The 14,504-nt window shown below is 35.2% G+C and overlaps 4 protein-coding genes across 5 annotated transcripts; 1 reads left to right on the top strand and 3 right to left on the bottom strand.

Moving 5' to 3' along the window:
* Positions 1-41: 41 nt before the first annotated feature.
* On the bottom strand, positions 42-2,659 carry LOC135688579 (gamma-aminobutyric acid receptor-associated protein). Its single transcript, XM_065205494.2, has 3 exons — positions 2,469-2,659; positions 1,601-1,679; positions 42-425 (listed from the first exon to the last, which is right to left on the bottom strand). Exons 1-3 carry the CDS (start codon positions 2,556-2,558, stop codon positions 241-243), a joined length of 354 nt encoding a protein of 117 aa, XP_065061566.1. The 5' UTR covers positions 2,559-2,659; the 3' UTR covers positions 42-240.
* Positions 2,660-3,215: 556 nt separating this feature from the next.
* On the bottom strand, positions 3,216-6,236 carry LOC135688563 (protein-S-isoprenylcysteine O-methyltransferase). The gene is made up of 2 exons (XM_065205473.2): positions 5,475-6,236; positions 3,216-5,078 (listed from the first exon to the last, which is right to left on the bottom strand). Exons 1-2 carry the CDS (start codon positions 6,124-6,126, stop codon positions 4,861-4,863), a joined length of 870 nt encoding a protein of 289 aa, XP_065061545.2. The 5' UTR covers positions 6,127-6,236; the 3' UTR covers positions 3,216-4,860.
* Positions 6,237-7,021: 785 nt separating this feature from the next.
* On the top strand, positions 7,022-10,548 carry LOC135688577 (uncharacterized). Of its 2 annotated transcripts, none has more exons than XM_065205490.2 (4): positions 7,022-7,210; positions 7,683-7,851; positions 8,173-8,240; positions 9,339-10,548. In XM_065205490.2, the coding sequence occupies exons 2-4, from the start codon at positions 7,690-7,692 to the stop codon at positions 9,508-9,510; spliced, it is 402 nt and encodes a 133-aa protein (XP_065061562.2). In that variant the 5' UTR covers positions 7,022-7,210; positions 7,683-7,689; the 3' UTR covers positions 9,511-10,548. The 2 variants fall into 2 exon arrangements, with proteins under 2 accessions (XP_065061562.2, XP_088970253.1); XM_089114127.1 differs by having other exon boundaries at positions 7,082-7,170.
* Positions 10,510-14,427, bottom strand: LOC148957929 (uncharacterized). The gene is made up of 5 exons (XM_089114126.1): positions 13,009-14,427; positions 12,497-12,643; positions 11,721-11,774; positions 11,156-11,222; positions 10,510-10,645 (listed from the first exon to the last, which is right to left on the bottom strand). The coding sequence occupies exons 1-5, from the start codon at positions 13,228-13,230 to the stop codon at positions 10,575-10,577; spliced, it is 561 nt and encodes a 186-aa protein (XP_088970252.1). The 5' UTR covers positions 13,231-14,427; the 3' UTR covers positions 10,510-10,574.
* Between the last annotated feature and the right edge of the window lie 77 nt (positions 14,428-14,504).

The raw sequence follows: 14,504 nt of genomic DNA, 5'->3' as shown, positions 1-14,504 counted from the left end.
GTCAAATTCAGCATATTTAAGTTCTATGGACAAGATCATACCAATAATATCCAAATCTAATTGTATATTAAAAATTGACAATTAAGCACTTACAAATTATTCAAGTTTAAAATAACTCAACTTCACTACCTCCCTATTCATATACATACAGAGTTAGATGTAACTTATAAACTATACATGATTAATGCAATGGACGAAAGCTTCAAGCTCTGCAGCTTCATTCAAAATTTTGGATAGATTTCAGCATCCATATACACTTTCATCACTGTAGGCAATGTACAGAAAGAAGTCCTCTTCGTGGTGCTCTTGGTATAATTGCCCCATTGTGGCACTGGTTGGGGGTATGACATTGTTTACAAAAAAGAAGAGTGCATCTTCTGCTCGAAGGTGAATCCTTTTTCGTATCAGGAAGTAAAACTGGCCAACTGAAATAAGAATAAAAGGAAATCAAAGAATGCCAGTTGGTCAAATTTCTAGCATAAAGATCAAGAAACAGTAAAAGATGGCAAGTATGACTGCAAACTCCATGACAACTCAGGTTAGGTTGCAATCATGTTCCCCCATTCTTTTGTCAAATTCAGAATACTCATCTCCAACCCTGCGGCTTGACAAGATGAAACATAAATTTTATGATAAAAAGTGAAGTGTAAGAGTGCACAAAAGATTGGCTGACAGTTTTCAAGATTGGACAAAGGCTGCAAAATTAGAGAGGATGGGAATACAAGAGAGAAAACAGTAATCACAGATTGAAAATGGTCACTACGATGCTTTTCTTTTTTATGGTTTCAAACATAAGACAAACTGTTTTATAACAAAAATTCTAGATGAGCCATGCCATGCACAGTTGTGCATGTACATATCAGAGTAACAAATATTCAAGCAATAGAAGTATAATGAAAGCACTTCTTGTAAAGAATATTTGGAGCAAGTAGAAAAGACATCCATGACATAGAAATGATAATTTCTGTGTTAATCATGTTGCTTGAAACCTATGAAAACAAGAACCAGGCCAAGATCTTGCTAGAAGTTTTTTGCAGACACAAGGCTGGTTTTAAAATTTATGAAAAATTTACTCTCCAGAAAGATTCAAGAATTTCAGAATTTCAAAGCCAACTTCCATATGTATACTTCATATATTCCATATGACAAAACCAAGTTTGGTACATTCTTTATGAGTAGCCTATCAGCCCAGAAGAGCCACTGGAAATTGCTCTCTGTATTTTTTCAAGTGGTGACTATTGCGGTGGTAACTTACAAGTGGTAAGTATTTTTGGTCAACAATTCTTGGGTTGGTGTGGTAATTGACATGGGTTACAGTGGTTCAACACAGGGAGTAGCAGTAGAAATGTGATTGTTCTAGAAATTTAATTATTAGTGAAACTTAGACAGAAAGAATTAAAAAATTAGATCTAAGTGCCAAATTGGACTAAAGAGAAAAGAAAAAGAAATAAAATTCAATACAACCTGATTTTTATCAATTGTATGTCAAACAACAGAACTATATTCAATTGAACATATTAGATTAATATTTAGATCCATTTTTCTCAGAGAGTACATACAATTATATATTTGCTAATTTACAAAAATGCCATGCAAATACCTGTTAAGTCTGATGGTACCAGGTACTTCTTTTTATCAAGATCTCCAATTCTTGCTTTTGGAGACTTCTCAACTATCACCTTCAGAGAAATAAGATATTTTTATTGAAAGGCAACAAACATAGGTGTTTAAGTGCCTCAACAAACTTTTTCTGATGAAGGAGATGCAGAATAACCTTGAAAAGCTCAAATAAATTAGATTACTATTGCAAAGAAAAATGGAGCCTTGCCAAGCTAAACATTAATAATTTAATTGTACAAACACAGAAACAAACACAGAAATCAAGGTAATTGATTCTGGACTTCAAGCCAACACATATTGTCTTATCGTCCCATATACCAATGGCAATATGCAAGATGCCTCAATGCCTCAAATGCTTTGCTGTATCGAACCGGACGGCTCTAAGATGCAAGTCTGAGTTTCATTTAGTATTTTGATGAAAAACATAAAATCTTTTTAATTGCTGCATTTGGGTATGTTAAATTGTCTTTGATACTTTGAGGTGACTTTGGGTAATTGCGAATGGACTTCATCCGTGTATAAAATGTTCAATTGACCCCCTAGGAGCAAAAGTGATTAGGCAAAAGGGTGGTGCCCTACTTTAGGGAACGAGTTGTTGGCTAGGACTAGGCCTTGATAACAGTTTCGATTTCATCTCGTTGAGTATTGCATCATATTTGGCAATCCCAGACTTGAAAAATAAAGTCTAAAGGATTTCATTTTCTGTTAGGTAACGAAATTGAATAGAACAAATGGTCAAAGAATTGTTTTTGTGTCCGAAAAGACTTTCGAGTCATGTAAACAAACTGCCTCCTACTGGCCTGTCATGAGACGCTTCTCCGGATGAATCGTATACGAAGGATACTAACCGGTACGCGATCGGGGTACTTCTTTCTTATCTTCTCGCCTTCTGACCTCCTTTTCTCAAATGCATGTTCTTCTTTATATTGCCACTTCATTTTGAGGATTTTGTTGATCAATCTGATGCCAGGCTGTTATAATATTCACAAAAACTTCCCTTCACTCTACGTTGTTCTTATGTTTTGTTTTCACTAAGTAGAAACTCGATACTACGCATGCTCAATTTTTTTTAGCCAAAGTCACATGACATGACATCATCGTTATCAAGGGAGGACCTCCTTCCTGGCTTTGTGGATACGAAGAAATCATACAACTATATAAAATTTAAAGGACGAAAATGAAATTCCATATAAATTTTCACTTACTGACAAGTATATAAAAAAGCAGAAGAAGTATTAACTAGCCCAACGAAGGTTTATTTCTCATTTTGTTGTCGCACAATCCAATTTTACTGTTCATTTGTTTTTTTCTATATAAAGTTGTTTACACTTCAAACCATGCTTGTAGATCTAGCTACGTCTGTATTTTCGTTAAGATTGTAAAGACCATGTACTCTGGTATAGTGTCGTTGAAACTTAAGAAATTGAAATTTATTTCAATATCAACTAAATGTAAAAGACAATCAATATTTTATTTAATTTTCTTAATCTGGAGCAATTTACTTTTTCAGTTAAATCAAACAAAAACAAAGCAACCTTTGCCTTTAATTTAAAAAAAAATTTATTTGCAATCACAAATCATCAGCAATTTTCAGCAGTTTGTAACACGCCTCCATATTTTCATAATTCCTTTCATTTACATTTTTGCATTTCTGTCGCATATCTGAATTTATCTTACAATCTTGACTTTTTCAATGATTATTAATATTGTCGTTTTGGCTTGATTGCTCTAAAGAGTTATAACTGTCAATATCACTATGAACGTTTTAAATGTTGTTTTACATAAAACAGATAACTTTCAGAATATTGAAGTATCGTGATAAGGTTTTTAATGAAATATTTCGTAAGTTTTTAAAACATCAAAACTTGAAGATAGCAAGAGCTACCGAAAACATAGAATACTAAAACATTTTTCGTCCGAAACTCTTCAGAGTATAAACATCGGGGAATGACTAAAAGTAAGCTGAAGATTTATATCCAGGTGTGGATCGAAAGTAACTTCACAGGAAGAAAGACGCACTCAAACGATAACAAGAGAACCAACCAAACGCAAGAACCTTATCGTTCCATTTTTCGGACTAGTTCTCTAGTTCACACGGAACGATTGCATAAGAATACCGTTCCACATTTCGTATACTTTTGAGAGCGTTCCAATTTTTGTAACGGAACGGAACGGAACGGAACGGAACGATTTAAATCGTTCTCGTGTGACCACAACCCGTGAGCGATATGGAACGGTACGCAATCGTTCTCGTGTGAACGATAGGTATCATCAGTGAATTCTTGGCAAAGCAATTGGGTTATTTGAAATTGTTCGATATAACACAATTGATGTATAGTAACAGGGTGGTTCCCAGTTGCTACTCTGAGTTTCATGCTTATTGCGATCATCAGGGCATTGTTCGTTTGATATAACATGTTTAGGTTGCAAAGGGCATCTCTCTATTCTTTCTGAGACTTGGACAGTTCATATAAGACAAAAACATTTTTTCTACAATTCATGAAGATTTCTACAATTTAATAATTTCAACATTTTTAAACAGCATTCCACACCAGTTATGGTTCAACTGTACAAAGTATGATTTTAAATCAAAACATGTATATTTAAATCATATAAAATAGCTTGAATATCATTACAGAAAAAACAAACAGCATTTGTACGACTGAAACTAAACTATGGAAAGTCCATGTTTATATGATCATTAAAAAATACTGATTGTCAGAGACTGGTTGTGGAAGAAGGGGTTAAATTGCCTGATACAGGAAATCTTCCTGGACATTAGGTATTGTAGATGCAGAACAAAGAGGCTTTGTAACCTATACAAAAGAATTAACAAAAAGACCTGGTGCTATTTTTTTCAAATACCAATACTTTATTGCTTATGCCATCTTAGTCTAAATAAACCCACATGCTGCTTTAAAAAGATAACATATTAAAACTATTTTTAAAATATCATGTAATTTTCAATGAAACAATCGAAGATGATTGATTCTAAATTAATGAAGATGATTGTCTCTAAATGTGAAGCTTTTTAAAGATAAATGGCTTTACATTCATTATTCTATAGCCTCTTGAAGAAATGTAAACCATGAAAATCTACAACGGTTTGCCAAGTGTCTAACGCAGGGCTATCAAGAGCCATACCAAGCCCAGTGCCCCCCTCCCTTTCTATGTGAGCCTGGTTTGCCACTCAGAACAAGAACAAAGATGGACCTTCAACACAATATATAGTAGGAGCTTTCAATTTTCACTTCTACTTTCAATTTCCTTGATATCCTCCTCTATTCCTGTTACAAATGGTATTCTTGTTGGGACAGACTTGACAAAGTCAATGTAATCTTCACCAAAGAATCTAACTAGTGCATATTCCTCATCTTTGATTCTATCTCTAAAGAACAGCCAGGATGCAAATATGAACGCTGGTATACATATTGGATTGCATAGCAGTAGCTGTGTGCCTAAAAGAGAAAGATCCCTTATGAATGATTAGGAATTTTATAAACTGAAAGAAAACATGAATAATATCAAATCTTCATAAATCCACACAAGTATGAATAGGAATGTTTTCATAAAACAAAAGTAACAAATGGCAAGAAAAATATCTTATTTGTGGCTATTTGATCTAGCTATTTGATAATACAACTGGAAAGAGAGATAAAATTTGCTTCGACATTTCAAAAAGGATGTTCTTGAGAGTATAATGATGCGGAACTAAGTCTTTTTTAGTACATTGCTATAGTGACATATTTGTATTTAATGACTTTTTAAAGTCTTGTCATAGATTCGTTTATCTACTGACAAGCCTCCTGCAAAGAAGAATGGATTCTACACTGGAGTAATAAGTGATGACTCACCAGTGCTAAAGCAAAACCAGCCAAAATATGATGGGTGCCTTGATATTGAGTATACGCCATGCCTCACCAGCTGATGTCCTTCAACTTTCCTGTACTGCACAAGATGCGAAAAGTTGGATTTCGCTGTAATCATGGCCAATTTCCTCATGCACTCTCCAAATATCACCAGAACAAGTCCAATGAAAGAAATATAACGAGACGCTGTTGATGTTTTCATCACAGGAAAAAAGTAAGCCTCTGCACTGAACTCAACGAAACTTGCAGCAATGGCAATGTGGTACTCAAAACTGTGATTTAATATAAACGAATCTATACTGAGTTCGTTGTAATTGTACAAGGCAGTCAGCAAGTACTCCGAGATATGGAAGAAGCCAAGTGCAACCATGTACCATCCAAGCGTATTCCATGCTGTATGAGTGTTCCCTATGATTACTCCAGCACCAAAAACAGTTCCTATAAACGCAGCATTACGTGCAACCTCTGGAAACGGGACAAAAAATGTCAAGACACAGGCGGACAAGAAACCAAAGGACAGGTAGGCCCAACTAAGCCTTCCCGGAATGTAATTAAATGTGATACTGATATAGTAGGCTGTGATGAATGCAAAAGATAAAAAAGACAGCAAAGCAACTCTTCCTTCTCTGCAAAGCATGGTTCCTTGCACAATTTCTAGGATACAGGCCAACCTTGTCCAGTCCTATGTCAAAAGTTTTTGCTTCGAAAAGAAATTTGCAAATATTGAGCGGAACCGAGGCAGGATACCCTGGCCTCTCAAACAATCATTCTACCTTCGCCGAAAAGAACGTGTCTTTCTTCTGGATAAAATCATACCAGCACAAAAAACATGTTTTGAGAAAATTTGTTTCTCTATTGAAAAACGTGGTTTTCTGGCGAAAAAGGGAATGTTTTTAAAAACAATACGGTGTTAACAGAAGGTCAAAAAGATAAAGCTCGCGTGACTCGCGACCTAACAAAAATTACCTTTTAAGATATAGATTTTAAAGTAGAATAAACTAAATTGCAGATGAACTCGAATTTACTGTAATAGTGAAAACAGTCAAATCTTTATAAATATCTACATATTCCAAGCGTGGTAATTCGTAACCGAACAGTCCAAGCGACATGAAAGTTTCAGTGTAGGCTTTTTTCAACTCGGAGAATTAGACTCTGAGGTCCGTTTGTGGCGAAGATCTGTTGATAGCAAGATGCAAAATCGATGACATCAACTAAGAGCCAATACTGTTGAATTCAGTTCTAGTTTAAACATATTGGCTGATTTGGAAAAGTCATCAAAATCATTGATTTAATCAAATTGGGTGCGTCTTGAGAAAGATACGAGCTATGTAGCTTCATACATTGTTGGATACAAATTCATCTATTGTCGCTTCTACATTTTAATTCATTGCATTCAAAACTCATTCCTACTGTAAGTGAAACACATCTTAATATAAGATCTCAAAATGAATTAAGTAACTAGTAAAAATCATTAAAGCTGTTCATGGTTGTACGTTTTCAATGTCAGTTAGGTATTTCATCGACAATTACACAACCAGCTGCGGTTAACATTTGCTTACATTTTGGTGAAAGTCATTAATTTTTTAAACTCGAGTTTGGCTCGTTATAAAGAAATTCCAAGGGCATTGTTAGAGCCTGGATCTCTTCCATGTTGTTTGAAGTTTGAATGAGCTAAAGTAAGGCAAAATTTTAAAAGGAGGAATACCCCAAAATTAGAGCAGGTAAGCTTTGAATTTTCCCTTCTTAGATCAAAGCATATTTGTAATTTCATTATCAATTCAATTTTCCTCAGACAATTTTTAATGTTAGTACGTAACCCAAGTTTATGATACTCGTACAATTCTTCTAATTTACTTTCTGAACTCCTGTAAGGTTGTTATTCACAGGGCACACATATTAACTTTAGATCTGATTAATCACACAACCTCAAAGTCTCTGATATTCAAATAAAATAAGTAAAGATATTATAAATTGACATCGTCGTCTGTAGAACAGTTAAATTTTTATATACTGGAATGACAAAACACAAAGATAAGCCTATGACATACGACTGTGGGAAAAAGATACTGTATTTTATAAGAAATTTACAACAATAAACTAGAAATTTAGACTAAAGTTTTGGTGAAATCTCTTCCTACCAGGTTGGATAAGAACCATGAGAACTTTGAAGCAAATAATATCTTTGATAAATAGGTACATTATGAATGCGAACAAGGGACCGATTGAACAAAATTATCGTCCGGTTGTCCACGTGCCAAAAGTGGACAAAAGTACCGGACAACCAATCCCTCAGTGGAAACAGCAGTTGATCATGACGAAAATGTCCAAAAAGATGGAAGAAGAGCAGCTTTCAAAGAACGAGGTGAACAACTAATAAAGTTTTTTATGTTGTGCTGACTGAGCATTTGTGTGTGTTGTTTAGTGCTTGGTGATTAAGCATTTGCGACATTTAAGAAAACCTTTAGTAAAATAGGAAAATAGAGCGTACAATAGCTGTTTACCAGTGAAGGCTATCGGATGAGTGCTTATAATTTGTTTATGTTTTTGCCAGTTTGAAATTGAAGCCTATTTATACTGAATCACTGAATCATTTAATTCTTGCACATATGTAGTCTACCCGGTATTGAATCTTTCTATTTATCCTGCATTCGGCCCAAATTTTTATGGATTTATTGTATTTCAGGTGAATGGAAACAATAATGGACTACCTGAATGGAAGAAAGAGGTTCTTGCCAAGCGTGAACAGAAACTGTAAGTTCGTTTTAAAGAAGCATGTCTTTAAAGATTTAAAGCTGCACTGTAAAATTTATTTGATATGAGAGTCTTTTGTGAACCTGCTTTTATAAAGGCCTTTTTTAAACCATATATATATTCATTTTTGTAGAAATTTTAAGAGAAAAATTTTTCTCTGGTGTTATTACCCATGGTACCAGAGCCTCATACAATATACAATGCAAGAGTTGTGGCCCAGGCGGAGAAGCATTACTTTACTTTTTCTTGCGAGTTGTGTTTCGTACACTCCCGCTGCTTTATTGGAAAATACAGCACTGGTGGTTTTCTTCATTCACACCTTCGTATTTGAAATGCAATGTCGTGACCATTGATTTACCCTTACGGCAACCGAAGAGCTAGTATTTACAAAGTTTTTACCACAACTAAGAACAAAGTCAAACATAAAGGGGACAGCTGGCTTAGGGGCTTGCCCTTTGTAACCACTTGACTTTGTTCGTCAATCAGTTAATGAAAATTTGCTGATTGTCGCTTGATTGCAGACCTGAATTCCATAAACAGCAGGCAGATTTGCATTTGTAAATCTTTTAAAAGATAAATTACAATAATACCAACATAAAAATTGGTAAGGCAGGTTAATTGCTGTCTTCGAAAAACTGATATCAGCGAATTTCTGTTGAAAAAGGTTCTATTTTGCACAGTGGCGTACCCAGGGCCGGAGTAGTGAGGGGGGGGTCTGGGGCGGAGTCCCCAGAATTTTTTTTGGACCACGCCCTTCAAACACTCGCAAATGCGGAAAAATGCCCTTTTTGCAAAATTTTCCGCCATTATTTCATTCTTGTTAACTGCAATAAATAGCAAAGTATTTTACAATTGTTATTGACACAAGCATACAATAAACTACACCTCCCCCAGTGAGTTTTACATCGTTTTTGGACAAATCTCGAGGATCATATTTGAGAAAAGTGGGGGAACCGGACCCCCCTATTCCCCCCCCCCCCCCCCCTTGGGTACGCCACTGATTTTGCAACTTTTGGCTTAAACCTCTAAGATATTATAGGATGTAAATAAGATGTAAAACTGGACGTTTTTGTCTAAGACTTGCACAATTTTTTGTAGAATGACCTCCGAAGATCCAATATTAGTTAGAAAGAGGAAAATTAAGTCATTACGAGAAGAACAAGAATCGCCAAACGTCCCACCGTGGAAGAAAGAACTCATTAGAAAGAAGATTGACCATATAAAAGAAGAAATAGAAAATCTGGAAAGACAACAGATGAATGGGCAATGAAAGTAAAAGTAACTGGGAGGTTTCTAAAAGAGAAACGAAAAAGATGTGCTTAATTTTGCTGAAATTACAATTACAACTTTAGTGATAACAGAACAGCGCAAAACGAAAATTTAGTAATTGAGTTTTCCAATTTCCAACAGAGTTTGTTTGACATGCAATTTTCTTATAGAAACTACATATAACTCGCCGTTCACCATAGTGCAAAACAGAGTAATTACCTAGTTGACGATTGCAATTCAAATAATTTAATTTTGCTACACGTGGAGAGTTTCTCAAATAGCTTATGTAGTATTTAAATTAACAACTACTTTTTCATATGAAACATAGATTTAGTTTGAATTTTAATCTCTCTTTACATATATCAAGGGAATATGTGCTATGAACTATGAATAATGAAGCATATCTCTTGTCACTCATGATCGAAACATTTAGAGGGACAAGCAAAAAATGGCTCATTAGAGAAAAAGCTCTTTATCGTGCTTTCTAGTACATGCTATTAGTTAAATAACGTTGCAGAAGTTTTTATTATAGAAAAAGGCATTTTTTTTATTTCTGCCATTTCACCATCTTTGCTATAGAATCAACTAAGCTTACATAACAAGTACGTTAATATATTGACTAGGCCTGTTTGTTGAACAACAAACCTACAATAAATGCCAAAAGTACTTGAAATACCCAGCAATTTGCGTTCTGTTTTTGTGTTTTTTCAATTTTTTTTCCTGATTCTCCTATTTGCGCACCCCCTTCCCCCCTAAACAATGTTGATAATTTAAGGAAAACATAGAAGTCGCAGAAAAAGCGTTCTTCCTAGTCCCCTACGTCGTTTTGTAAAATTTGCTCCTGAAAAATGACGTTAGTGTACCAAGACTTTAGGCAAGCATTGTAGAATCAGTGATGACTGCTATCAAGCTAAGATTAACCGAGCTATAGCTTTCTACGTCTAAAACAAAAAACTCAATGTAAAGCTATGGATAATAGCGAGAAATTCTTGCATTGGTATTAAAAAGGATAACCAAGACCTTCTGTGAGGGCTGCAAAGGACTCATTTCTGTCTGCTCAATTGCTCACCAAGAGTTGATGAAATCGTTTGCTTCACTTGTCAAATGATGTTTCATTCCTAGTAACCTTCTGTATGCTTCATGGAAAAATGAAATGTCGCTTTACTTCTTTATGCAGTTCAATTGTTTAATGATATGATAACCCGTATACAAACGAAAACTGGGTACATCGTAATCAGTTGTATTTAACAATCTATTTCACTTTGGTGCAAACAATTATTTGTTTATTATATGGTCGTTAAAAATAAGCATATCGGTAGAATATAGAAGGTTTGATTTATGAGAAGAATTTTAGATGTTTTTAAAAAGCCTAACTGCTGGGCAAAACTCAGCCAAATTGTGAGTCACTATTAGATAAGTAATTGCTTTTCTCAAACATTGTTACTAGGAAAGCCATTAAATGAAAACTCAGGCATGAATATATCAGCTTTGAAAAAAGGCAAAGACTTGAAAATACTTTCGGATCGCTTCGTATAACTTCCTATTTTTTGGGTTACCTTTTTTGGCTTATTTGCAACATTGTTTAACAGCGTTCAACAAAAAACACGAAAAAAACAATATTTCTAGACAATAAAATGCGATATTACCTTGTGCTGTGTCCTGCAGAACTGAAAATGCCTCTTCTCTAATATCCAGCTCAAGGGAATGAGGGATCTTATAAAAACAAATAAATTACTTGACAAACATTAACAAGTAAGTGGAATTTAGTTGAGAAAATTTGACTTGATCAGTATGTCCTACAGCGTCATACAAAAACTCAAAAGTATTTACGGACACCATGCCAGATTTAACAATTCCTGGGTAAAACATTTGCGACAAAAAGTTTTTTTAGGAAATGGTTGCTTGAAGGACATTTGGGGGAAAAGGAAAACAATTCAATTCAAGCAATTACAAGTTTTTGAACATAATAGACTTAATATTAAACTCATTGTGCAGCCTCCCTCCTTCAACTTTTTTTCTTAAGTATGATATCAACATTGTTGCATCCTTGAGTTCTCCTCTACCCATTAGACATGAACAATAAAATGGACATTGATGATAACAAGGTAATACTGTAATTGTTGTGTTCATCTATTGGAGGTTGGATAGTTCCATCGATCCAAAGGGTAAGGCATCAACCACTTTGAGGATCTAAAAGCACGAGTGACTTACCTGGGTCTTCATTCTGTCGAGAGCCAAGGAGAGGCATCTTGCATGTTCAGGTGACTGTGGAAATAATTTGTCACATATTGAATAGAATTCTTAGGGGATTCAAGAATTCGCAAGAGCGTATCTGATTTATAAAATAGCTTCTGATCGTATTTGAAGGTCTTTGTACATTAACACCTAATAAGAAAGTATTGAATATATTAAAGAAGAAAGGTTAATCAGAGTTCAGTGACGAGTCTCTGAAAATATTTGAGGATCTTACAGCTAAGTGCGCATTTTTCACTTGTTGGAAGTGGTTGAAAAGAGACTTAAGCAACAATTAAACAAACGCTGGAGAAATTATTTCCTTTTGAAAAAGGAAATAAATTAAATTATCTTAATATAACTAACAGCAAACGAGAAAGTACGTATTTTAATCAGAGACAAAATGTCAACCAAAATTACTTGCTGAATACTTTAAAATTGCTAGTGTTTCAATAAAAATATGCCATTAACATTTTCCTAGTAATCTAGGGAATATTTAAAGAAACTATAACTTCTATTCTCGAGTACCCCGTTGAAATTAAAAGATTTGCTACTGTGACAAGATCCTAGCGAACCCTAGCGTAGTTAGCTGCAACGTTGAGGGTGCTTCGAAACTAGAAAACAATATGAAACAAACTTTGGTTCAAAATTGGTGATGATGGAACTTATATTATGATTTTACCACGGGTTTTACATTACAGTATCAGCGGCCAATTGACTCAAACTACCTATAACGCATAAAATAAGTCAAATACCTGTGCTATGCTTTTCTTAGGCAATTCCTTCTTTGCCTGAACAGTGAGGCGTGATAACGGTGAAATTATAGCCTTACTTGCTTTTAAAGGCTCGCTTTCTTGGATGTTCTGTGAAATGCTTCTAGACGTGCGTCTTCGAGGAGATGCCTTGAACAAAATATTGACTTCAAAATCAAAGACACTCTTACTTTGCAAATTCGGAATACTGACGTTGATTATAGGCGTAATTTCTTGTCATCTGGTGGTCATTTCTACAAAGTTATGCACTAAGAGCTTTTGACACAAATGAAGGGCATAGAAAAGAAAATGAGGAGGTAAGCTTCCATCGACAGGACATGGATACGGTCTGAATAAAGTTTACAAAGCTTCTACCTAGGAAACCGTACTTTAAAATTCAAAATTTCATCTGAAGAAAGGCTGCCTTATAGAACATACCGGGATAAAGGTATGTTTAAGTACATAGATTGTTTTCTACTTTTCATACCTAAACAGAAACTTCACTAAGAACTAACCGGCCTCTTTCTATCGACAGTAACAGAGCCTCGTTTACGTACAGTCGCCCGAAAGTGGGATGCGATGCTGTCCTCGTTGTCATCATCATCGTTGCCATCAGCAACAGCATCCTCGTCTCGACCTTGTACAATATCATGGTTTTCGTAACTTTCTTCGGAGGTAGCTTCCATTTCTTGGCTATCATGATAATCATGGAAGGCAACGACAATGTTTGGCAACATCGGTGGTTGCCCAACAGAGCTAAAATTCTCTCTGCATTCTGTCCTGATAAGCGAATTTTTAAGAATTTAGGGATGGAAGCAAATCCGGCCCAATCTTTAAATGCCACTTATGTAGAATCTAAACACAAGAGGGTTGGGAAACTCCTGAAACTTGGATCAGGTTTATTAAAGAGCCCCCTGAAAAGCGGCCTTTGCCGACTGGGTTACCGTGAATAAAGAATGAAAAATGAAATGAAAGCTGTTAAGCAAATTAAACAAGATGACGTCATGCACTCACCTAGGTTTAACTCAATAGTAGTATATGTAGCATTTGGTTTCCAAATATTTCTTTCTTGTTCAAAACATTCCAAAAGACATTAATCTATTAGCCTTTCAAGAAGTTAAATATAGATAAATCAAACTCAGCAAAACTGGCTGTTAAGCAATTATATTTTGATTTAGGCTAAAATACAACTTTCAGCAGTGATTTACTCACTTGTTTTGTGAAATATCTTCTTGATCATTGTCACTTTGAACCTCTTTCGAGTATCCCATTGACCCGCTTACAAGAGCAATACAGGGAAGGTCAGCCCCATTATCAATTAAAAGCCCCTCTTTCTCAACCTCATCGTCAGCAGGCTCTTCATTGATAACTTGTTCATCCATTTGACGGTCGTCGTTAATTTTTATCAAGACCCCGCTTGGCATACACAATTTTCTATTACAACTAGTCTCCACTTTTCCGCTTTATAAACATTCGAAAATGGAACGAAGAAAATTGCCGTCAACACATTCGAAAAAGATGGCTTTACCAACTATCAACTATGGCTTTACAACAACCTGCGCGGTATGAAGTGAAGTTAAGGTTTGGTCAGTAAATCTTGTCCACAAAACCTTTAGTTCGGTAAAATTGCCTATTGGTAGGTGAAATAGCACCCAAATGTCCTTCACAAAGCTGTTAAGTTTTCAAATTTTAAAATGAGCAGAGGCGGTGCATCTGAAAGGACTGGGGAGAACTTTTTCTCCAAAATTTTCAACGAAAAGAACATATAAGTGGTTAACAGATTATGACAATTATTTTGTACATATTGGCTAAGAAAAAAATTATTTTCCCAGATTGGGAAATCCCTGTCTGTTGGTTCATGTGAACGCACACCCCGCAAGGTAAAAATTTTATATAAGCATTTAAAGGCTGCTATGCCACAAGATTGGAAGATCTTGTAGCGGTTAGCAGCGAGCGAGAAGCTGCAGAACTTTTCAAACTTGCTATTTATCGTAAACTTTCTTAGTCAAAC

Source organism: Rhopilema esculentum, chromosome 19 (genome assembly GCF_057945365.1).
Source record: "Rhopilema esculentum isolate cy_ngs chromosome 19, ASM5794536v1, whole genome shotgun sequence".
Lineage (NCBI taxonomy): Eukaryota > Metazoa > Cnidaria > Scyphozoa > Rhizostomeae > Rhizostomatidae > Rhopilema > Rhopilema esculentum.
Note: the sequence above shows the minus strand (reverse complement) of the source record. Positions and strands in the feature narration are given on the sequence as shown.